The sequence below is a fragment of the Eucyclogobius newberryi genome, unplaced genomic scaffold (genome assembly GCF_026437365.1).
Source record: "Eucyclogobius newberryi isolate DKJ021-1_F unplaced genomic scaffold, fEucNew1.0.hap1 SCAF_15, whole genome shotgun sequence".
NCBI classification, from domain to species: Eukaryota; Metazoa; Chordata; class Actinopteri; order Gobiiformes; family Gobiidae; genus Eucyclogobius; species Eucyclogobius newberryi.
This window is the reverse complement of record NW_027315779.1, coordinates 2,117,288-2,142,374: the sequence shown is the minus strand read 5'-3', so window position 1 is coordinate 2,142,374 and position 25,087 is coordinate 2,117,288. Positions and strand designations below refer to the sequence as shown.

At 42.3% G+C, this 25,087-nt stretch overlaps 1 protein-coding gene across 1 annotated transcript; it reads left to right on the top strand.

Moving 5' to 3' along the window:
* Positions 1-1,635: 1,635 nt before the first annotated feature.
* Positions 1,636-24,801, top strand: shroom1 (shroom family member 1). Its single transcript, XM_072445702.1, has 8 exons — positions 1,636-4,298; positions 4,785-4,971; positions 5,148-5,203; positions 7,083-7,643; positions 9,438-10,067; positions 12,317-12,407; positions 15,725-15,997; positions 24,511-24,801. The coding sequence occupies exons 1-8, from the start codon at positions 1,825-1,827 to the stop codon at positions 24,763-24,765; spliced, it is 4,527 nt and encodes a 1,508-aa protein (XP_072301803.1). The 5' UTR covers positions 1,636-1,824; the 3' UTR covers positions 24,766-24,801.
* Positions 24,802-25,087: the final 286 nt, after the last annotated feature.

Genomic DNA, 25,087 nt, shown 5'->3' with positions numbered 1-25,087 from the left:
GTTTTCATTGATTCTATTTCTTATTCATTATTGCTATTGCTATTTTGATCATTTCTCTTTCAAAAATGTTCAAATTGTCAAATCAGCCACATTGTTTTGGCTCAAATGTAGCTCATTTATGATAGGCGTGGGCTATATTGACCAAAATGAATATGTAGGCTTTTATTCAGCTGTCTGATACCGATATTATGTCAGTTATGTCTTGGTTGAGGTTTAAGTATTGCAAAACCAAGGGGATTAGACTGTAGAATTGACTACAAAAGGGCAGAAATATCATCTTGTATACTTGTTTGAAGGATTGCAGATTGCCAGTATACAAACGATACGAACACAATATTCCAATTTATCTCCGAAACAACTATTGGGATATCATCAGATTTTGATATCTCCCGCCTCTAATTGTGGACGCTATTTACTAGGGACTCACTGGGTCACTTTGCATCCTAATGTGAGGTGTCGACTTGACCAAAGTATAATTGTATTGTATTGTACGGCTTTATAATATCTAAGTTGAATCAAAGTTATCAAAACTGAAAATCTGCAGTATGTCCTTTGCAATTAACAAAATATACTGCATTTTATACTTTGTACTTGTAGTTTAGACCTTTACAAACATGTTCAGAAATGCATGGGATTCATATCAATTCATACGTCAGTCTTGAAGTCCTGAAGTTGTTTACAATGTGCAGTCTTAACAGAATCCTACTTTTTAAGCAAAAATCGCAAATATTATCTTTTTTTCCACCAAAATTGTGCTGCCCCTAATCTTTTGTTAATAGTCCAAACATGTCCAGACAAGTCATTCCTTTCACTTGGTCGAGCCGTCAATGGCCACAATACTGTACAGTTCAAGGCATTATACCATACATCTATCCCAGGCCTAATCCTCCCTTTCTTTACTTCTGTGCAGGATTCTTTGCATTCTTCTGGCGTATCCTGCAACAGGCTCCCCTAACCTCAAGGCCCTTTGTCAAACCCCATTATGCATCAGTATTAGGGAGCCGTACTTCAACGTGTTGTCCGGGCATTGGCCTACACACCCCAGATAGTGCGAGTGTGAGAAAAAGCATGATTTGTTGCACAGATAACGCCTAGCAAGAGATTATAGCAGTTTGTTTATCATAACGCAGAAAGACAGGGCATATTTCTTTACTTATCCTAATGTTATGACCCCGAAGTGTGCATTTCAAGTCATCAATTGTGTGAAAGTACAACATTTCTGCTGGTTTATGTACTTATTTTCAGTCAAGTTTGACCTAGAAATGTCAAGCGCAAGTTGTTTTTGTGCATGAGTCAGTTAGATTATTGCAGTTGAATAGGTCTTTGAAGTAGAAGAATAACAACAGGTGAGTGCGTTTAGCTGGCATACCGAGTCAACAATTCAACCCAAACACCTGCGCGATGGGGGTTTTCCCCTTCAATTTTCTGTTTTTGGGATACACCATCTCGTGACCGGGCCAGTTTCGGTTATCACTTGCATTATTTAGGTTTTTGTGCCATTTGAGTGCCCGTATTTAGAATTTTTCACAGTTGCGCGGAAGAAGAGGCAAGCTCAATGAATGACAGATATAGTGTCCAGATTAACCTGTTTTTTTTTGTTTTGTCCATAGGAATTGCTGCTGCTGCTGCTGCTGCTGCTGCTACAAACCAGGCCGTGCCAAGAAGATTTTGATCGAGGAAAACACTTTGAAGATGACCTGAAGTGCATCCGAGCGCGGCAGATATTCGAACCGCAAATGTCATGGTTGCGACTGGGCCAGTTTCACCCACAACAGAAAAACCACATGCCTACTCCTCGCCCGCATACATCCGCCCCTTTCCTCCATGGATTCATACAACCTCCACATTGAGAGAATGAGTAACATAGACTTGCATCCTCTCAGCTTGCCAATGAGCCGGCTTTCTCCCGCCAAATCCAACAGCAGCATCGTCGAGCAGTTCGCCCACCACCACCAGCACGGAAAAGGGGACTCCGCGTACAGTTCGTTCTCGGGAGGGTCCACCGCTCCCGATTACCCCTCCCCGTTTCTACCGGACGATCTCCAGTCGAGCTCTTTCAGTCCTTACGCCGATTTGAAGTATGTGAAGTCATTGTACAACCCTTCTCAAGGCTTGCAGTCCGATCCGAAAACAATGGACCAGCTCTATCGGTCGGTGGAGGCCATTTCGCAACAGTATAGGCATAGCAACAACAATCTCAACCACCACAATGGCGAAAGCGGCTTCAACAACAACGAACCGCAGTCGCAGCAGGAGTTGGCGTCGCAAGGAGCCTTCATCACGCACAACCCGCCTCCGATCCCGACTCGCCTGGATAGCTTCATCGCCACGAAGAACTTGGAGAACAGTCGGACGCCTCCCGGACTTCAGCAGACGCAACCTCAATCGCCGCGGCATCACTCTGAAAAATCAAGCGTCAAAAAGGACGCGTATCGAAGAGCGTCCCAGCCGCCGAGTTACCACCCGCACCACTTGCCCAACAACCTCTCGACTCTAACGCAAACGAATCCGGAATATTTTGCCGTGAACAGAAACGGAAATGTTGAGGAGCAGAAAATGGGGAAAAGCTCGAGTCGGTCTCCTCCCAAGGGTGCAAATAAAAAACTCGAACAGTCGAAGAGTTCGCAGGCGGATCCGCAGGTCAAAAACGGTCGCGACGGCCATGAAAATCATCGCCAGCGAGCTCACTCAACTCAAGACTTTCTTGGGTCTGATTCCCATAGAGAGTACAGGTCCTGGAGCCTTGGACAAAGCGTAATCAACAGCAGCATTCAGCATAAAGGGCAATTTTATTTCGTCACAGGCGTCTGCAAAACCACGGCAGACTCGGGGACGAGGCTGCAAGCTTCCTCTCTGTGCGGACAGGAAAGTGGGAACGAATTGGAAACGTACAAGTTGAAAGAGCGATGCCACAGTACAATGGATAATCTATTCAGACCTTTACAGCCGAGTCCGTGCCTTTCCACGTCAGACGACAGAGGGTTTGTGAACGTCTCAAAGCCTAATAACGTAGTCAATATGTGTGAGGACAACCTGCGTCGTCAAAGTTTGAGCAGGTCGTCTCGAAGCTTAGAGGCGTTAGAGGAGATTGACGACCCCGCAAGGGACATTGGGAGGCATACACCAAACAATCCCATTTTTTATTGCGGGCCTGAAAGAACTAGCCCATTGCAGCAGACAAAAGAGACGGTTAACTTAAGCAATGAGCAGCTCAAACACGTCAGAGAGGAGCAGGCAAAGAGGGTCAACAGACAGTCATTGGGGGACGTAGCGAGCGAGAGGATAAACAAAGAAACAACTCCGCTTTTGTATCAGCTCACTGGAGCAAGCAGGGCAGGGTTCAAGACAGAGGCGAAGAGTAACGCTTTGGACGTAATCAATGAGCCACAAGTCGATGCGAGCCATAGGCAGGCTGTGGACCCGGCCTGTAATACCTTGGACCACTCGTATAAGAAGTATTACCGGGAGCAGCTCAAAGATGTCCAGTCGAGGGTGCTCAGAGAGACGTCGTTCAAACGGAGGGACCTGCAACTGTCGTGGCCGCACCGGGTTCGGGACAAACCGGAGACGAAGCAAACTGTGCAAGACGCAAGGCCAATAGCGTATCAGTTCACTTCGTCGCACGATTCGGAGGCGTCGACGGAAACGCTGACCCCGTCCGTAACCTCGGAGGAGACGGAGAGAGGCAGTGTCAAGGAGGAAGTGGAGAGCAAAGCGCAGGTGAAAGTGGAAAAGGAGAGCGAAAAGGAAAACGGACGACCCGCTAATGTGGCTCAACCTCAAGTGGCGCGAATCAGAGGTAGAAAGCGACTGACTCAGGAGCAAAAGAAGATGTGCTTTTCCGAACCGGAGAAACTTAATCAAATCGGAAGCGGAGGTCCGAGTCATTTGTTGTGTCGCTCTTTCGGGAACGAAAGCGACAACGTCTTCACTATGGAGCGGGAGCCCGATGAGCTGCTCCAACAAGCCGAGCCTGGATTGGTCGCGACTCGGAGGAGGATTTTCGAAACGAGAGGCCGCGCGTTGTCGGCGTCCGGCGCGTCCAAGAACAGTCTGAAGCACCTGCAGCACAAAGCCCTGGTGGAGTACATGGAGCGCAAAACCGGGCAGAAAGGGGCGGAACCGCAGCAACCGGTCCCGCAAGCGCCACCCACGACCCGGCAGAGGCACTCGCTCGGGGAGAAGCCGTTCGATTGGGGGCCCAGGCCTCAGTCCGGACCTCTGGACGGCAAGAAGAAGAAGATGAACAGGCCCCACTCTGCAGGACGCATACTGGACTCTTCCTCCAGCTCGATCAGGTATGGAGCTAAAACCAACAGGCAGATTTCACTTGAACCAAAGGGAAACATGGCTTGACATGTTTAACTTATAACTCATTCATTCAAAGTAACATGAGTGCTTGAACCACACAGCAGATTAGCTTTGGCTTTGGTGTCATACATGGTAGAACTTCATATTGCTGAGCTGTTTTAATTCTTTGCTAAAACGGTTTCAAAGCCAAAAAAAACTTAAAATCAAGCCCCTAACTTTTTTTTAATTTAATACTTTGCACCAAAATCCGATTATTATCTGATTTCTGGACCTTCAAGATCTGATGTGAGCATTGCGATAGATGCTTTACGTTTTTGCTATTCACAAATCTTTTTAACAGTCTTATACCTAAAAAGTAATCAGATTTCGAGTGCATATGATTTATTTTTTGAATTTCTTGAATGCCTTAAATGACCTGTTTTTTAAATCGTTTATAGTTTGCATACATCCTCTCTCGTTATATCGTCTGACAGGTACGCGCAGTTCTTCTCCACGCAGTCTTCTTCGGGCCAGTCCTGCACTCAGATGCACCGCCCCAAATGGAGAGAGAGCCGCGGACCGTCCAAGGCCAAGTCGGCCTCAGTGGAGGATCTTCTGGACCAACCCGAAACTCGCAGTTTTTATCGAAACCGATCCACTTCTTCACCCCACCCTCTCCAGGTACCGCAGTCCTGACTCTTCACTTTGCTGTCCTCATGATTTATCTGAAACGTGCCTCCGCTAATGTAAAAAGAAGCTGGGTTGTGTCCGAAACAAAGGGGGAAAAGAATGTCAAAGATACAATTTCGCTGTACAACTGAAATCCGAGTCATATTACAGCGTTGGTCTTTCTCCAGGCGCTGGAGTCTGCGCTGGATCCATTACTGGTTAATGATACCGAGGAAACCAGCAGGTATGTACTAACACCGCAAACAAATTGGGACATTTTTATTGTTTTTTTTGGGTCAGAGGCGCATTAGGTCAGGGATGTGAGAGCCGTGGCACCGACTATATAAATCTGGACTCGAGTCAAATGTGCAAAGTCAACACCCACAGTCCTCAGCCAAAACAGCATTCCTCCCATAGAGATTTATGCACCGAGTGTGAGAATGAATCATTAATTTGACCCTGCGAAAGAAAGCGGCCTATTTTGAGGTCTGAAATGTGCGAAAAATGAATACAGATAGTTTACGGTGGGATACTGTTATCTTAAACGTTACTTAGCGTTGCTGTCGGTCTACCACCTGCTTGTCACCATGGAGATGCTCTCACTTTGCCTGGAATGTCTCGCACTATGGCATTCATTTCCATGAAAGGTATTTTTTAACACCTGCATTTGAATGAATGCGACGTACAATGCGATAGATGAGTTTGACGTGACGGTGCGGAACGTTCCGGGCAAAGCAGCGACATCTCCACGGAGACGAGCGAGGGGCAGACCTCCGAACAGAAACGTTACATGTTCAAATGTCGATTTTACTGCTAATGTAATGTACTGTAAGTATGGTGGATGTAGCAGAAATCTGTCACTTAAGGTTGCCAGATCTTACGATGAAAAAGCAATTTGCAATAAACCCAAAAGGCTCAGTATTTTACCGTATTTTCAGGACTGTAAGTTGCACCGGAGTATAAGTCGCACCAGCCAAAAAATGCATAATAGAGAAGAAAAAAACATATATAAGTTGCACTGGAGTATGAAATGCGATTGCAAGTGTGAAAATAACAAATAATATCACATATAAATCACTCCGGAGTAAGTATGAGTCGCACCCCGGCCAAAACTATGAAAAAAGGTGCGACTTTTAGTCCAGAAAATACGGTAAATGATATGTGCTGGAATTTTATGGCATTTGAGTGTGTTGTAAAGCAGGAGAAAATGTTACAACAATTACCTTTAAAACCAGTAACCATAGTGACTTTACGGGCTGTTTGTAAAGGTTTCACACATTAGTTTCTTCTTTGTAAGTTCTTATAGATTTTATATTTCACTACGTTGTTGTTGTTGTTGTTGTTGTTGTTGTTGTTGCTTATTGGGTATTTTGCTAACATACGTTCACAGGAAATGTAATAAAGCGGCTTGTATTTTGACTTCTTTGCTAACCTAAGTGGGACAGGACAAGTTGAAAGGGGATATTTGTGGGACTCAACCCCTGACATGTTGTGAAAACATGTCAGGGGTTTACAAGACCGCAGCGTCTCAGCCTAAATGCACAGGAAGGAATTTATTGTAACAGTTAAAGTCCGTTATGTTTCAGGCCAGAACGACGGCCCAGTGACACGGCAAAAACTTACATTTTAAAATTTGAAAAGTTTTTTTTTTGCAATGCTAGAGACATTTTGAATTGGAACAAGAGAAAACCGTTGTTAAAGGTGCACTATGTCACTTTTCTGGAGGAGGATGTTATGCTTTTCCTGCAATATTTTTATTATAATTTTTTGCTATTAAAAAATCGTATAAACGCTGCTCATTTCACAAGATGATTAAAATCAATCTATTTATACCGATCTTACCCGATACAACCTAGAGTGACACGCCTTGTTTATTAAAAAGGGACAATGCAATTCACAAGAGGCACGAAAGTTACATAATTTTAGTGCAATTCAAAACAAACTAAAATACAGTTCTATCACTATCAAACAACAAATAGCACATGCTTTTTGCTAGCGTTCTGTTGTCAAATTCAATTCCTCTTGCCAATGAGTACTTCTAAATTGATAACATTTTGCGTATGTGCAGTGACATAGTGACTCAAACCAATGACGCGTTTAAACTGAACTCTTGTCTTTTGCAGCCCCCGAAAGGACTTCACAGAGGTCAGCCCGGTGAAGGCGGAGGGGCAGCAGCCGGTCCGCGTGGTCGCTCAGAGGGGCAAGTCCATGGAGGAGCTGGGAACGGCCAAATTTACAAGGCCAAAAGCTTTGAGCAAGAGCACCGAGCAACTGGACCAACTGTGGAGGCATTCGACCCGACTTGAACCGGACCGAAGCGAAGAGACGGTTTCGAATGACGCGCCGGACCACAAAGAGCATGAGAAAAACACAACATCGCAGGAACTCGTACAAATCCAGACCCGGGGGCCGACGAAACAGAAAAAGTCCCCCGTCAAGCAGAACTCCGAGCCAATCCTGGGCGGTGAAGCCGACGTTTCAGGGGCGACGGACCCCGGCTCGTCCCCAGGGCCCGGCTCCTCGGCGCGGGCCAGGATCCACTCACACGGGGCGGTCCCGACTGAGCCCTGGACCGGCCCTCCGGAGAGCCCCCCGGGTCAGGACCTCGGCGAGAGGGGGATGAAATCCACCTCCTCCAGCCCCTCGCAGACAAAGGCCGCCTATGAGAACACGCAAAGCCCCAGGTAAAGTTACAGCCAGCGTCAATGCCAGGGCTGTTGCAGAGTGGGACGGTCCCGGCGTGGACAAGCAAATGACAAATGTACTCAGAGCCAGGGCTGTTTATCTTAAGCAAGAAGTATATTTAAGATAAGATAAGATAATCCTTTATTGTCCACACATGGGGAAATTTCTTTGTTGCAACGCAGGTAGATACAGAGGTAGATACAGAAGAAAAGAACAGATCACTTATAGGAAGTCTGAAAAACACTTTCAGTAGAAGATCTCTTATAAACAAAAACTCCTATAGACTAAACCTCCCATTTCCCAACAAGGGATGGAGGGGAAAAATAATAAAGATAAGAATAAATAAATACCATTGCATGTGATCACGACAGTAATTGCACATGAATATGTGTCACGACAGTAATTGCACATGAATTGCACAGTAATTGCACATTTTAATGTCACTGTAACAGATTGTCTGCTCGATATAGTGAGCACAGAAACGATAATGTTGAAACTGCTCTGGGTCATAAAGCTAGAGATACCGTATTTTCTGGACTATAAGTTGCACTGGAGTATGAAATGCGGTTGCAAGTGTGAAAATAACAAATAATATCACATACAAGTCACTCCGGAGTATAAGTATATAAGTATAAGTTGCACCTTTTTTCATAGTTTTGGTCGGGGTGCGACTTATACTTATGTACTTATAGTCCGGAAAATACGGTATTCAGTAAACACCTTTTAAACGTCAAATATGATCAAAAAGCATGAGCTGTAATACAAAATATAGCAGAATCAAACCATAATTTGTCATAGAAATGACTTATTCAACCTTCTAGAGCTCAAATTTACAAAAAAAACAACACAACTAACGATTAATTTAATAGTTGACTAGTTTGCGATTAGTTTTAGTTTGTGATTAGAGTCAAACGTTTATTTCTATTCTATATTTAGACTTTAAATACATTATCAGTCAATTACAAGTGGAAATATGGTGACTGAAGACCTCTATAGATAATATTTATGAATTGAGTGTATTATTGATGAAAAACAGCAGTCACTTATTGTTTTTTGCTTTATTAACGTTGCTGTCTTTGTTATAAAAGGTCTTCTGACGTGTCTTATAGTCTGTATGGTCCAGTTAACAACTATGATGATGAATTATTATAGTTTAATATAATCAATAATTTTTTTATAGTTGACTTGTCACAATTAGTCGATTTGAGCCCCTAAAACATTCTATATCCTCTCATTTATTGAAATTTAAAGTTGATATAGTGATTATTGTGGCAGATTGTCGACTGTTGGGCTTTTCACTGCAAAATTACTCTTTATTATTGTTTACCTTTTAGTTATATAATACTTATATATAAACATATTGCAACTATTTGATAAGAAAAGCAATTATTTTAAACCTTTTTCATCTACTTATTTAATCTAGAAATTGAAAATAACACATTTTGCAAATCAAACCAAAATTCTGGGTCCATTATTTAACTTTTCTCGTGCAGGATTGAAGCTTGTCCCCATTGAGAGGTTTTTAATCAGAAAATTGAATCAAAAAGTTACATATTGCACCTTTAAATGCGTTGTTCTGGTCATATGATTTGTTATATTATCAGTTCAGAGGCGGCTTTTCCTTTATTTTATTTACACCATGGAAATTATGATTAAATGTATCAGGAACAGAGACATTATTTACATGACACTTGTTCAGAACATTAGTAATATGTGTGTTTGGTATTATCAGTAACATCCTGTGTAATCATTTGAATGTATTTACATGTTGTTGTTGTTGTTGTCTTTTACAGGCGCAGCTCATCCGCGTCCGTAACCGAGGTAGAGGAGTCCGTGGATGAACCCGCCGTCGCCGACCTGCCTCCGCCCCCTCCTCCGCCTCTCGACTCAAACCAGGAAGTGTCTCTGAGCTGCGGCGTTACCACGGAGCCCTCCCTCTGGCACTTCCCCCCTCCCCCCACCGAGGACCAGCTCGCACAGGACGCCCCCAACTCGCCGCCGACAGAAGTGTTGGCCGCCGACGATCCTTCGAACTCTGCCGCCCCCGCGGAACCCAGCCCGCCGCCCGTCTCCCCGAGCGACTCCGCCTCCCCGAGCGACTCCGCCTCCGACCCGGACGCCGCTCAACGCGCCAACGAGGAGAACACGCCCCAAAACGAGGACAAAAGCTCGGCGCAGACCCGTGATGCGGAGGAGATGGGCGCACCCGAGGGCGAGACCGATGTCCAGCGGACCAGCGCCGAGAAGCCGCAGTGGGAGGAGCTGGTGGTGGCCGTGGTTAGAGCCGACCAATCGCTGGCCAGTGTGCTGTACCCGCTGGCCAATAGGAAGACGGCGCTGATGCTGATGGAGCAGCTGCTGTCGGAGGACACGCTGCTGATGGAGGAGCACTACAAGAAGAAGCAGGAGCAGAAAGGAGAGAGGTGAAGGCAACGTTACGCCAAGAACACCTCAATTATGCATTCACTTCACAAGGTGTTCCGTTACCAGGGATACGGGGTTCAGAGGGAGGAGTTAGATCATATTGTCGTGCCTGTAAAAACAGTCACAGAAACAAGGAATCATTTTAGAATCAGGCATCGATACAAAGTATTTATAGATATTTATTAATCATCAACAAACAAACTAATCATTTAATAATCTTTTACTCGGGTTAGGATTGAGGTTAGGGTTAAAACTAGTCATGTTATTGATTTTTATATAAAGTGTCACCAAAAACAATGAAATGGACATAAGTTACAAACCACTAACAGTTTCAAGGAGCATTTTAACACTATGGAACAATCAAGTAAAAAAGATTGAAAGAAAAAACATAAAGTGCTTGATCGTTACCTTTGGCTTGTGGAGTGAAGATTTTAACATTAATGGAGCAATATCTTCTTCCTGGAGAAAAAAAGAAAAGTCTACTTGTAAAGAGAGTCGAGGGAACAATTAGAAAGTTAAAGTGCCTATGACAGGTTTTTACGATTTTCTAATTTTGACTTTATTTGGTGTATTTATACCTTTTGTACATGTACATCATAGTTTTACACCAATTGAGCAGGTATTTGTAAAGAAAACGTTGAAAAATCTGTCAGGGACACTCATTCCAGTCAAAGTTTATGCAAAATTTACACATAGAAACAACTTTTTTGATCCTCTAAACATTAATTAAACAAAATGAAGTCGCTCTCATATATTTTAATTTGTCAATTAAAAAAAGGTGACATCAGATGCGTTTTGGCCCAGTGTTTGCTGGGTAATTTCCTAGTGTGATGTCATCAATTACAAACAGGAAGTGCAATTACAAACCTAAACATTTTGCTATTTTGTGATTATATTTTTATATTTTTTAACTAAATGCAAAATATATTTATCTTAACTGCATTTGAGTTCAATGAGTCGTCCAAACTGTCATAGACACTTTAAATTGCAGCGTTTTTTTGCCTCTAACACAAAGTTTAAAGCTTTTCTCGCTCTGACCAACCAAACTTTCAATGGCAGCGATTTAGAAAGTTCAGCAAGATATTTTTCTGAATAATCTTAAGTTTCTGCAGAAAGAAAAGACGCTGACAAACCCTCTTCACAGTGTCACTCGTGTTTCTGTTCAAGCTCATTAGACGGGGCTCGTTAACTTAAGAGAGTGGGATTGTTCGTAAAGCAGTAAATCCGTCGTAGAAAAGGTTTCACTGGTCGTCATTTGGACACCGTTTTTTAAATAGAGAGCTAGAATTTAGACTGCACAGAGCTTGAAACCTTTTTTTACTTTACCAACTTAATCACTGTCCCAAATTTAAACTGTATATTCCCCTTGAATCAAGTTAAAAAAATGTTGAAAATGATTACCGATTACCACTGAATCCATTTCCAAAGCTCACTTTTTAATCCTCCGGTGTAACATTTCCGGACGATACTCGGCCCGCATGCTCGAGTTTCTTTTGTTGCGTCGCCTGGCACCTGCTCAGACCCGGTGCGCTCATGTTTCTGCCAATGTAAGCAGCGCGTCACGATACTCGCACACACGCGGGCACCGCAGCGCCGGGCACCGCAGCACCACAGCGCTTTATTGTTTAACGACAGAGGGACGTTGGACCGAGGGATGTGCAGTAAATGTGGCTCCAATCGAGTGCAAAAAGTCAGATGTCAGAAATCTATTTAACTCTAACCCTGTTTTCTGAATAATGTGGGTGCGTTTTGGCTCACGCTGCTAAAGGAACGCCAACTACCGTATTTGGCGCAGTATAAGTCGCACAAGCCAAAAAATGCATAATAGAGAAGAAAAAAACATATATAAGTCGCACTGGAGTATGAAATGTGGTTGCAAGTGTGAAAATAACAAATAATATCACATATAAGTCGCTCCGGAGTATAAGTATATAGTATAAATACAAGTATAAGTCGCACCCCGGCCAAAACTATGAAAAACGGTGCAACTTATAGTCCGGAAAATACGGTATTCACCTTTTGTAACCGTTTTTGCCCCTTTCCACTCTTGAAATATGTTTGGTCATAACAGGGATTGGAAAGAATACATTTAATGATCACTTTTGATGCTGATAGTTTAAAAAAAATGCTTTCAAATTGTCAAAATTTCAATAATGTGTGTTTTTTTTTTTTAAACGAGCAGTTTTGTCGTAATATATGACGATAAGTGTAACGTATTTTCTAATATGTTTTTGGTTTTGTTTTTCAGCGTGGAGGTGGCAGAAGTCGCTGAGGCCTTTTCCTGTCCGTCCTCCCAAAACTCAGATGCGCAGAGCAAAGCGGAGGCCAAAGAGAAAAAGGTGAATCTACTGCCTTCAATATTTAACAACAGGATTCATCCAACAGCTCCAAAACAACACCAGGAAGTCATTTAAAAGTGTTTGTATTTGATCTTACACATAATTGCTTTAATTCACCATAGTTACATTGTAGAAGCAACAAGAAAACCTGAAAAGGGGGGAAAAATCATCACAATTTACATTTCATCACAATTCTTTTTACATGCGAGAGCCAAAACAAGCAAATATTTACAGTACAAGTATTTATAACAGCAAATGAGCTACAATTAAGCATATGTCCGAGGTGAAACATGTTTGTGAAAAGTCATTATTTTTAAGAATATGTATCTGTAGATTAAAATAAATAAATACAAAGGGCAACTATATAACTCTCTTCTTGAGCGTGAAGCTGCACGGAAAACTGAACTATGATAAATATCGGCAAATACAGTTGTCACATGGTCAGATCACAATGACATTTCATGCTTTGTCGTTTTATTATCCACTGCTTTATGGCATTAGTCTTTTACTTGCAATTAATGACTAAATTGTGTGCTTTAGGCTTTATTTAAAGTCGTTGAAGCATTGCTTTTTGGATCACAACTTCTCAGAATGCATTACTCATCAGCGTTTAACACATTCTGGTCCATTATGGTCATAATATCATCGTAAAAACTAAAAAAACTCATAATCGTGACTATTTTAGAAGCAAAAGTATGTAATTTCTACTCAGTCTGGACCCCAAAAAGTACACGCCAACGTACCATGAGTTTTACGTGGCAGTTTATACCACAAGAACTCCGAAAGTTCGATTCAAAGTATTTTAATGGAACAGCGATGTATTAGGGTGAAAGAAGATTGAGGATTTTTCATGTTTCAATAATGGCGAAAAATCATTAAAAATTGTGACGTTTCTCCCCACGTTTTCGCATTCCCCCCGTCACAGTTTGAGTTATGAACGCGCTCTACGCTAAATCTGTTTGACGTCGATCCCGTCTCGGCGCGCTCGGCCTTAAGCGGACCCAGTCAGTCTGATAACGTGGCTTCTTATCTGCTGATGTTCCGTCTGCAGCTTATCTCTGTCTCCTGCTCGGATCAGCAAACAGACTCAGTTATTACGCCGCACAAAAGGCATTGCACTGCTGAAAATGTGCAAATCGGGCACAATTTTACAAGCTTCTGCCTTTAGAGCTTGGGGTATATTGATAAAAGTGAATATCTCTATCGATGTATTTTTTGCGTAAGCTTGATGTTATGTTTGACTTTTTTAATCCGTCGAGAATGTGCTAAAACGTGCCTGTAAATGTCTTAAAGTTAAGGTTAAAGTCTTGCTCTAAACATGAATAAACTGGACCACAAACGTGCAGAAATGTCACTTTGTAGAGATCGGATTACGCTGGATGTTTCCGTCTCTTTTTGAGGTTTCATTATGGGCGATACACTCGATAATCTGATTTTTCACACATCTTTTACCTCTTTTAAGGCGTGTTCGGGCAATGCACTTCACCGACCTTGTGTATAAGTGTGTGAAGTACTTTGAGTGTCCACTGGAGGCAGAAAAGTGTTATAACTTGTTTAATTTGCTACGACTTGGTGCTTCATGCTTTAAGTGCATACATATCACTAAAGACACAATATAACGAGACAACAGGACAATGTGTGTGGATTATTGTGTTTCGTCGTGTTCTTCAGGATGAAATCAGATTTTTTAAGTTATTAAAAAAAGTTACATTTACATTTTGTGTTACTTTAAACTCAAGCAGTTCATTTACAGGCTGTTTTAGCACATTTCTGATGGAGATCGGGAGAATCCATCAAATATTTGACCATGAAAAATGCAGTTTCTTTTTTTTCCATTTTTCAATTTTTTTTCATTCAAATTCTTTTTTTTAAACGTAAGACACAGAACGGACACAAAACAAGACAAGAGAGCGACATTAAAAATAAAATGACAAATAGACATTGACCAGAAAACAAAGGAAACACAATCTTGACACAGATACATTCAAATAAAAGTCCCATTGAGTCCAGAGCTGGTCAAAGTTGTACGTTTCCAAATTGAGTCGTAATGTTAGTTTTTCTACTTTTCTAGCGTCCGTCACAAAGGTCGTCCAGTCCTTGATCGTTGCTGATGAGCTTTTCCTGCCGCCAAAAATACATTCCAAAAAATCCCAAATTTTCCGATTATTGTAAGAAAAAAACATCACGATTCAACGATTATTCTTTACTTACTGGTAATCTTTACTTTTCTTCATTCTCGTTTTATAACACGTTACTGTTCCTCAAGTTTGTGACCGGCTTCACAAAATTAAACTTTGTGAATGACAAAATAAAGTAAAATATGACACAAACAGACACAGGTTTTTCACATTTAGGACTATTTTGGGGAGGATAGATTGGAACTAAAAATGACTTAAAGCACCCCCTGCAGGTTGGACGACTCATTGAACTAAAATGCAGTTAAAATGAATATATTTTGAATGTAGCTAAAAATGTTTTCTCAGAATAGCATTTTTTTTGGTTTCTGATTTAACTTCCTGTTTGTAATTGATGACATCACAGTAGGAAATTGCCCAGCAAACACTGGGCAAAAAGTCAACTAATGTCAGCCTTTTTTAATTTAACAAATTAAAATGAATGAGAGCAACTTTATTTTGTTGAATTAATGTTTAGAGAGTCATACAATTTGTTTCTTTGTTTAAATTATACAAAAACTCTGAATGTTATTTTCTACAGATTTTTCAATGTTTCTCCACAAACACCTGCTCGATTGGTGTAAAACGATCATTTATATGTGCAACAGGTATAAATACACCAAATTAAGTCAAAATGAGAAAATCATAAAAACCTGTAATACGTCATTTTAATTTTGCCTCTGAAACGGTTATACGTATTTGGTTTGTACCATTATATTAAGATAAGATATTCCTTTATTGTCCACACATGGGGAAATTTCATTGTTGCAACGCAGGTAGATACAGAGGTAAAGGACAGATAACTTATAGGAAGTTTAAAAAACACTCTCAATAGAAGAACTCTTATAAACAAAACTTTTACAAACAAAAACTCCTATAGACAAAACCTCTCCTTTCCTAATAAGGAATGGAAGGGAAAATAAAGACAAAATAAAATAAAATAAAAACAGCTAGCGTAAGATAAGATAATACTAATAATGATGGTAAAATAAACTCTATTTTCATCAGTTATATTATTATATTGTGACCTGAATCATCACGATTATCGATTAAACGAGTCATCTTGACCTACTTAACACTATCACATTAGACTAGTGTCTCGTGTATGTTTTTACCTTTGCTAATAAACACTTTGTCCCGCAGCGTCTGTTGGTGTCGCGCATCGAGGGCCGCCTCCGCTCTCTGGCCGACGCCCGCGCGGCCCTCCAGACTGAGATCGACGCCAACGCGCTGCGCGGAACGGCGCTGCAGGGCCTGGTGCGCGAGCGCTGCGCGCCCGTGGAGCTGGAGCGCTACGACCTGTTCATGGGAGACCTGGAGCGCGTGGTCAGCCTGCTGCTGTGTCTGTCGGCACGACTCGCCCGGGTCCAGAACGCCCTGAGCACCGTGGACCAGCACACGGACGCCGAGGAGAAGGTACGCGCCCGGCCGCACGGGATTCAGCGCATGGCGGGTTCTAAGGACATAATGAGGCGGGCCAGAACCTGTGGCAAATATTCATCATCGTTTTTCATCATCGTTGCGGTTTTTGGAAAAAATTTGACTACTGTATTTTCCGGAATATAAGTCGCACCGGAGTATAAGTCACACCAGCCAAAAAATGCAGAATACAGAAGAAAAAAAACATAAATAAGTCGCACTGGAGAATGAAATGCGGTTGCAAGTGTGAAAATAACGAATAATATCTCATATAAGTCGCTCCGGAGTATAAGTATAACTGTATAAGTATAAGTCGGTGTAATCCCTCATTCGTCCAGGCGTGTTCCATAGTAGAAAAAGCTTCAGTTGTAGTCAACTGGACTCAGTTTGAAAAAATAGACGTTTCGACTCTCATCCAAGAGTCATTGTCAATAACCTTATTGACAATAACCTTATTGACAATGACTCTTGGATGAGAGTCGAAACGTCTATTTTTTCAAACTGAGTCCAGATGACTACAACTGAAGCTTTTTCTACTATGTATAAGTATAAATATAACTCACATCCTGGCCAAAACTATGAAAGAAAACGGAAAATACGGTTACAAACCTTGACAATTTCAGGAAGTTTTAAAGTTTTGAAATGAATCCCTCAACAAGTTTAAACAATATTTAACAAAATAAAGATGCCATCGGGTATTAGTGTGTACATCAAATCATAACTATTGTGTATTTTGTATGTTCAGGGCATTTAGCGGGTGACGGGCTCTTAGGACGTTTTTATATCGGTCGAGTTGCGTTTTTTGGAGAAAATTAGAAAAGCAAAGGTTGAAAATTTCCGGAAGTCGTTTTAAAATGGATCCGTCAACAGATTTAAACCATCATTAAACAAAATAAAGGTGTCATCAGGTATTATTGCGTACGTCAAATCATAACTATTGTGTATTTTGTATGGATTTTGGCTCGTTTGCAGTATGGTTGCTAGGTAACAGTCGAGGAATTACATCTGCTGCTCACCTACGTCCGGGAAGTGCAGTTATGAACGTCGCTATTTCGTAGAATTTTGAATATAATCCCATTCAACTCTCTTTTTCCATTTGGTTTACTTACTTTATTTATAACTACCACTTAAACTACTTAAATAACAGCTTGTTTTGAAAAGAATGTGTTTATGGCTTTGAAAGTGTTTGTAATAAAGCTTCTTCCCACAAAACAACAACAACAAATCAAGATAAGTTTCCTCATTGGACAAACCCGTTATATACATTTATATTGCATTTATACATCATTTGTTCATTTTCTCTGCTCAAACTGGACGTAAACATGTTCTCGATTTGTTGTTGTTCGTTAACATTTGAGCTGCAGCAGGTGAATAATTAACATATACGGCTCATTGACGATATTAACTACAGTGACTAGTTTGTGTTTGTGTTCCATTCTGCCGTTTGTTTATCACAGCTCGTGTTTTTTATGACTTCCAAAAGGTTAAATGGAATAATCCTGCTTGTGGGTTATTGTTTCAGTTGTATAATATAGTTTTAATATTTGAAAACGTGTCATTGTGATAGTTACACTTTCATTTGAGCCGGTCGGGCGTGGTGACTCTTTCTTTTTACTCATTTACATGTGTTTTCCTTTGTAAATGATGCAAATCCTCTGAACTTCAGCACCGTCTTGTTTGTGTTTGTGACTGTAATTTGCTCGTAATCTTTTCACAAACACGTTCCTTTCCTGCGATAGAAGTAACGACTCGATCGATCAAACGCCTCGGTCCGTTAACGAGCGAATACGACTAAATCAAGAGAGAATTAAATGTGTGATAAATGCATCTGTTTGTGCGTGACGCTGAAGACGACAACAACAACAACAAACACAAAACTGACCATCAAAGCAGCTAAACACTTGATGCGTCATAGCAACAGGTGTAATAGAACTTTACTTCTCAGCACGGTTATAGAATAGTAACAGTATAACGTGTAATTAATACTTGTAATCAATGCTAATTATCATGTCCACTGCGTTTCAGTGAAAAGACGCATCTGTCTTCTTCAGTTTTCTGTGTTTTTTTCTTCTTTTGTTGTTGTTGTGAATGTGTTTGCCTCTCCGCAGACCTGACTAGTAACTATGCCTGGTAGTGTCACTTGCCAGTCTCCATGGAGATAGAGACGGTTAATGTCTCTCTCTGAGCATTTCAGGAAAAGCAAAAAAGAACGTCCGAAAAGTCACGCAGTGCACCTTTAACTGCCGTATTCAAAAATAAAAAATGTAAGTTAGACGTCAAATTTTACTAAAACGTCGTTAACACAATTATATTTCAGATTTTATTCAAACATTTTGCCTTTTTTGTCCCCAGTTTGACCAGTTTTGCCAAGTTTATAATTGCACTTCCTGGTTGGACAGGTAGAGGTACTTGCTGTTACCTAGCAACCATATTGTAAACAAGAGTCAAAATCCCTATCAATCACACGACAGTTACGATTTGACACACAATAATACCGTATAACACCTTTATTTTGTTGAATGATGGTTTGAAACCAGAAACGTGTAAAAAAGTGTAAATTGTCGCCGTGTGAACTATGAGCTGTGATGTCGTCCCTGGAGGCGTGTCCTGCCCCGGGACACGCCTCCAGTCCTGATGTTGACTCAGATCTGCAAATTCACACACACACACACACACACACACACACAAAAGCACAAAACACACACACACACACACAAAAGCACAAAAAACACACACACACACACACTAAAGCACAAAACACACACACACACACACACACACACACACAAAAGCACAAAAAACACACACACACACACACTAAAGCACAAAACACACACACACACACACAAAAGCACAAAACACACACACACACAAAAGCACAAAACACACACACACACTAAAGCACAAAACACACACACACAAAAGCACAAAACACACACACACACAAAAGCACAAAACACACACACATACACAGACACATACACACACACACACACACAAAACACACACACACACGCACAAAATACACACACACGCACAAAATACACACACACACGCACAAAACCCACACGCGCACACACACACACGCACAAAACACACGCGCACACACACATTCACACACATACGCGCACACACACACACTCTCACACGCACACACACACAAAACATACGCTCTCACTCACACACAAAACACGCACACACACACACACACACAAAACACACACGCGCACGCACACACGCACAAAACACACGCACACATTCACACACACACTCTCACACACAAAACACACGCTCACACACGCACAAAACACACGCACACACACAAAACACACACACAAAACACACACACACACAAAACACACACACACACAAAACACACACACACAAAACACACACACACACAAAACACACACACACACACACACATGGCCTGGGAAAAGGTGAAGGGCGAAGCCGACGCCCCTGACGACCCGCGCTGGAATAGTAAATATGTCATGGCTTTATCTCCTTCACCGCTTATTTTATGGTTAATGCAGTTTTAAAATCGCAAAACAAACACATCAAGATACACGTTATACATTGATTCTTAATCGTCCGACACAAGGCATTTTAAAAACAAACATGTCATGTAAGTGATTAAATCCTGTCCATTTAATATTTACAAAGTTACAACAAATGCGCTTCAGAGTTAAGCTGTGAAAAGCATGAATACTACATGTTTTTATGATCATTTCAAACTGTACTTGATTGTCGCTTTCGACACAACAACATTATTATGAAAAAAGCTCTTTTTTTAATTCAACGTTTCAGACAATAGACTGACCTTTTCAACAAAACATAATAACGATATCTTTATAGAACATTGTGGTCTTATTCTAGTCTTGGTTTACGCTCAAAATCCTTCTAAAACTGTCACACTTTGTCCTGTTTAATATGATTTTAATTATTTTGTATTGATACGTGTTCAAATCTAATTTCACTTCTGACAATCCTAATTAGTAATAAGCAGAATAACTCAATAACATCTAATCATCACATAGCATTTTAGTCGTATTGCAGTTATTTGACTTACCGTATTTTCCGCACTATAAGGGGCACTGGATTATAAGGCGCATTAAGAGAAATATAACGTGTACCACACAAAATCACTCGAGGTCAGTAAACACAACCAGAATTCATCCATATATAAGACGCACTGGATTATGAGGCGCACTGTCGTTTTTTTGAGAAAATTAAAGGCTTTTATTAAGTGCGCCTTATAGTCCGGAAAATACAGTAAATGTGAAACTCATTCTCAATTCATAACTATATTTTTTAAGCTTTTTAAGATTGATCGAGGCGACTAAAGGAAAGACCTGTTTATCGACTGTTTAAAACAGGATTACCTTATTTTCCGGACCTTTTGTCATAGTTTTGGCCGGGGTGCAACTCATACTTATATTTATACTTGTATACTTATACTCCGGAGCAACTTATATGTGATATTATTTGTTATTTTCACACTTGCAACTGCATTTCATACTCCAGTGCAACTTATATATGTTTTTTTTCTTCTCTATTATGTATTTTTTGACTGGTGCCACTTATAGTCCTGAAAATACGGTATATAAGTTATAATAATGTACTTACACATGAGACGCGGCGATAACAATGACATTGCACTCGTTTAATTAATGATATGACACTTTTAACCTTCTATAATGATGAATTGGCCGGTCTTTCGCCCTCTTACGTGAGGCATTCCTCCATCGCTTTACGTTTGATACGTTAAATTCCCCCGATAGCCGCTGAATGAGCTCTTTGTTGCTCCGTCAGAGCTCGTTAGCAGCTTACGCTCCTTTTCTTTTTCCTTTTTTATCCCCCCCTCTCCCCGGCCGTTATCAGCAGCAGCCGTGGTATTTACACTGACTCACCGAAACTCAGCGGCTGGGTTTCGATGACATTTGCGTCTTCCCCTGCCCTCTGTTGACTCAAGGCGACACTGCATCTTCAGCGAAAAGAGAAAGGTCTTAAAGCGACACAGACGTGATCCTCTGCAAACAGTCGCTGCGCGGTTTGTCCAGCCACAGGACGAGTCGGAGCGTTGGCGCGCGTCGCCTCGAAACGCCAAGAAACGACGCCGCGATAGTTCCAATGATCGACTTCTTGTTTACTAAAAATTAAAAGTGAAACCGTACTTTTTTGTGCTGCTTTTGTTGTTCATTTTTGACCTGTTCTGATTGATGGCAACAGAAGCTACCGTATTTTCAGGACTATAAGTTGCACCTTTTTACATAGTTTTGGCCGGGGTGCGACTTATACTTATATTTACACTTAAACTTATACTCCGGAGCGACTTATATATATATGTTTTTTTCTTCTCTATTATGCATTTTTTGGCTGGTGCGACTTATAGTCCAGTGCGACTAATAGTCCGGAAAATACGGTACTTTCTTTGTCCTAAAATTGAACAGGCAAAACTATAAAGAAGAAGTTTAGAACGCAATATATTTCAGAAAAGAATCAGAAAAGGTTTATTGCCGTTGTCAATGAACAGAATTCTCAAACATATGAACTTGTTTTGGTGCAACATAAAACAACAAACAATGATAAAACAACCAATATAAAATCAAAAAGAAAAACTATTTAAATCTATTATTGGATAAAAATTTGCTCACTATGTACACAAAATGTACAGTTAAATTTACAGATGAAGTGCAGAAAGTGAACAGTGCAGCGAGTGATTGATTAAATTGTAGTTATTATTTATTATTATTCCGTTAATAGATGACTCAATATTTATTATTCATTTATCAAACAGGAAACATTTATGGCTCATTAATACAACCGACCAACGCAGATGAGCTCATAACTCTTTACACTGCACATTAATCAACGTCATAATCAACATAATGTCACTTTTCTCATAATTAAATGAACAATTCTGCCGTTTGTTTATCGCAAGTAGCATTTAGCTTCATTTGCGCTGGTTTGATGAGGTCCTCTCCCCTCCGAGCGTCAGAAACACACCTGGAGTAGCATTTAGCTTCATTCACGCTGGTTTGATGAGGTCCACTCCCCTCCGAGCGTCAGAAACACACCTGGAGTAGCATTTAGCTTCATTCGCGCTGGTTTGATGAGGTCCACTCCCCTCCGAGCGTCAGAAACACACCTGGAGTAGCATTTAGCTTCATTCGCGCTGGTTTGATGAGGTCCACTCCCCTCCGAGCGTCAGAAACACACCTGGAGTAGCATTTAGCTTCATTCGCGCTGGTTTGATGAGGTCCACTCCCCTCCGAGCGTCAGAAACACACCTGGAGTAGCATTTAGCTTCATTCGCTCTGGTTTGATGAGGTCCACTCCCCTCCGAGCGTCAGAAACACACCTGGAGTAGCATTTAGCTTCATTCACGCTGGTTTGATGAGGTCCACTCCCCTCCGAGCGTCAGAAACACACCTGGAGTAGCATTTAGCTTCATTCACGCTGGTTTGATGAGGTCCTCTCCCCTCCGAGCGCCAAAAACACACCTGGAGTAGCATTTAGCTTCATTCGCGCTGGTTTGATGAGGTCCTCTCCCCTCCGAGCGTCAGAAACACACCTGGAGTAGCATTTAGCTTCATTCGCGCTGGTTTGATGAGGTCCTCTCCCCTCCGAGCGTCAGAAACACACCTGGAGTAGCATTTAGCTTCATTCGCGCTGGTTTGATGAGGTCCTCTCCCCTCCGAGCGTCAGAAACACACCTGGAGTAGCATTTAGCTTCATTCGCGCTGGTTTGATGAGGTCCTCTCCCCTCCGAGCGTCAGAAACACACCTGAAGTAGCATTTAGCTTCATTCACACTGGTTTGATGAGGTCCTCTCCCCTCCAAGCGTCAAAAACACACCTGGAGTAGCATTTAGCTTCATTCACACTGGTTTAATGAGGTCCACTCCCCTCCGAGCGCCAAAAACACACCTGGAGTAGCATTTAGCTTCATTCAGGCACGCTAGTTTGATGAGGTCCTCAGTCACTCTGGCGTCTTCCAAGACTGTGGCAAAGTTATATACATATTTTCTACAAGTTCTAGAACATGAAATGCCAACGTAAAGGGCATTAAAGAGCATGTTTAAAGGATAATATAAATACAAATAATGCATAATATTAGTCCTTTAAAATCAAATCAAATCAAATCAATTTATTTTTGTAAGGCCCAAAATCACAACAACAGTTGCCTCTGAGGGCCACAGGGAGAAATGAATCAACAATGTCTGTGGTGGCGATGGAGTCAGACAATGTCTGTGGTGGCGATGAAGTCAGACAATGTCTGTGGTGGCGAGGGACGATGTCCCAGGGTCCTCTGTCCTTAGACTCTCCTTCTCGGCCAGGAAAAACTACAAAAAAAACCTCTTTGGGAAAAAAGCGTAGAAACCTGGAGGAGTTCCAGTGAAGGAGAGATCCGACTCTCACAGACGGACAGACGGACACGAGGGAGACTGGAGCTGGACCCACTCTTCAGGCAGAAGAGGGACCGTCTGAGTCGAGCTGGACCCACTCTTCAGGCAGAAGAGGGACCGTCTGAGTCGAGCTGGACCCACTCTTCAGGCAGAAGAGGGACCGTCGGAGGCGAGCTGGACCCACTCTTCAGGCAGATGAGGGACCGTCGGAGGCGAGCTGGACCCACTCTTCAGGCAGATGAGGGACCGACTGAGGCGAGCTGGACCCACTCTTCAGGCAGATGAGGGACCGTCGGAGGCGAGCTGGACCCACTCTTCAGGCAGAAGAGGGACCGTCCACACAGGGCAGGGACCACTTCACCAGGGGAGGGGCATCTGGGTCCACAGGTCCTCAGGAGTGAGAGAAAGAAAAGAAGGCGGTGAACAATTTGCAAGTGGAATCAAAAAATAAATATTGTTTGATAGCATAAGTAGTCAGAAGAAGAAGAGGATAGTGCTCAAGCTGTCATACTTCCCCCAGCATAGTTACTCCTAGGGCAGCGTAGCTGAAGCTGTGGGTTTATCTTTCTGTTCCTAACTACTCTGACCATAAGCGATTTCGAAGAGGAACGTTTTAAGCCTGGACTTAAATGAAGAGACTGTGTCAGCATATTTAACATGGGTCGGGAGCTGATTCCATAACACAGGAGCTTGGTAGCTAAACGCTCTACCTCCTACAGTACTTTTAGAGACTCTTGGCACCACCAGAAGGCCAGCATTCTGAGAGCGAAGAGCTCTGTTTGGATGATATGGTTCTATAGCATCTTTGAGGTAGGATGGGGCCATGTCATTTATGGCTTTGTAGGTCAAGAGTAGAATTTTAAATTTGATTCTAGACTCGACGGGGAGCCAGTGAAGAGACTTGAGCACTGGCGTAATGTGCTCTCTTCTTTTTGTTCCTGTTAGTAATCTTGCTGCTGCATTTTGAACCAGTTGAAAGCTTTTTATGGAGCTTTTAGGACACGCTGCAAGCAGGGAGTTACAGTAGTCTAATCTAAAATCAGTACGACGACGATTAAAAACACCGTTTCTAACCCCGACTCGTCTTCCTCTTCCTCAGGAATCCCTGGACAGTCGCCACCGTCTGCTGTGCAAACAGAGGGACGACGCCAAAGACCTGAAGGACAACCTGGACCGGCGGGAGAGCCAGGTGTCGGCCTTCCTGTCCCGCCAGCTCCGCCCCGAGCAGCTGCACGAGTACAAGCGCCACGTCCAGACCAAGGCGTCGCTCCTCATCCGGCAGAAGGACCTGGAGGAGCGCCAGCGGCTCGGCGAGGAGCAGCTCGAGGCGTTATCGCACAGCCTGAACCACTGAAAGCACCGCCTCCGCCGCTTTCTGCTCAGAGACGCCGAGCGGACACTTTAGCGCCGCTTCAACCTCCCGAGCGGGTTTCAAACGACAAAAACCCGCCGACGGTACGACAAACTACTGCCCTTCACGGCGCTATAGATCAGTTTGGACTTCGGTCACATATCGTCCGCCCACTTCGTCCGAAAACGCCATCGCACGTCAAGCGACAACATCGTCCCCCCCAAAAAAACGTCTATTTATTTCCCGCTCGTCGCACGGATTCGTCTCGCTTTACGTTCTCTGGAGGAGGACGAGGCCGCGCTGAAGGAACGCGCTCGGACTCGCC

What these genes read in the sequence shown, in the direction of transcription:
- shroom1 (XM_072445702.1), top strand. Translation starts at nt 1,825, where the DNA reads ATGGATTCATACAACCTCCACATTGAGAGAATGAGTAACATAGACTTG. An exon ending in GAGAACACGCAAAGCCCCAG is followed by an intron (nt 7,644 to 9,437) that starts GTAAAGTTACAG and finishes TGTCTTTTACAG; the next exon opens with GCGCAGCTCATCCGCGTCCG. An exon ending in ACACGGACGCCGAGGAGAAG is followed by an intron (nt 15,998 to 24,510) that starts GTACGCGCCCGG and finishes CCTCTTCCTCAG; the next exon opens with GAATCCCTGGACAGTCGCCA.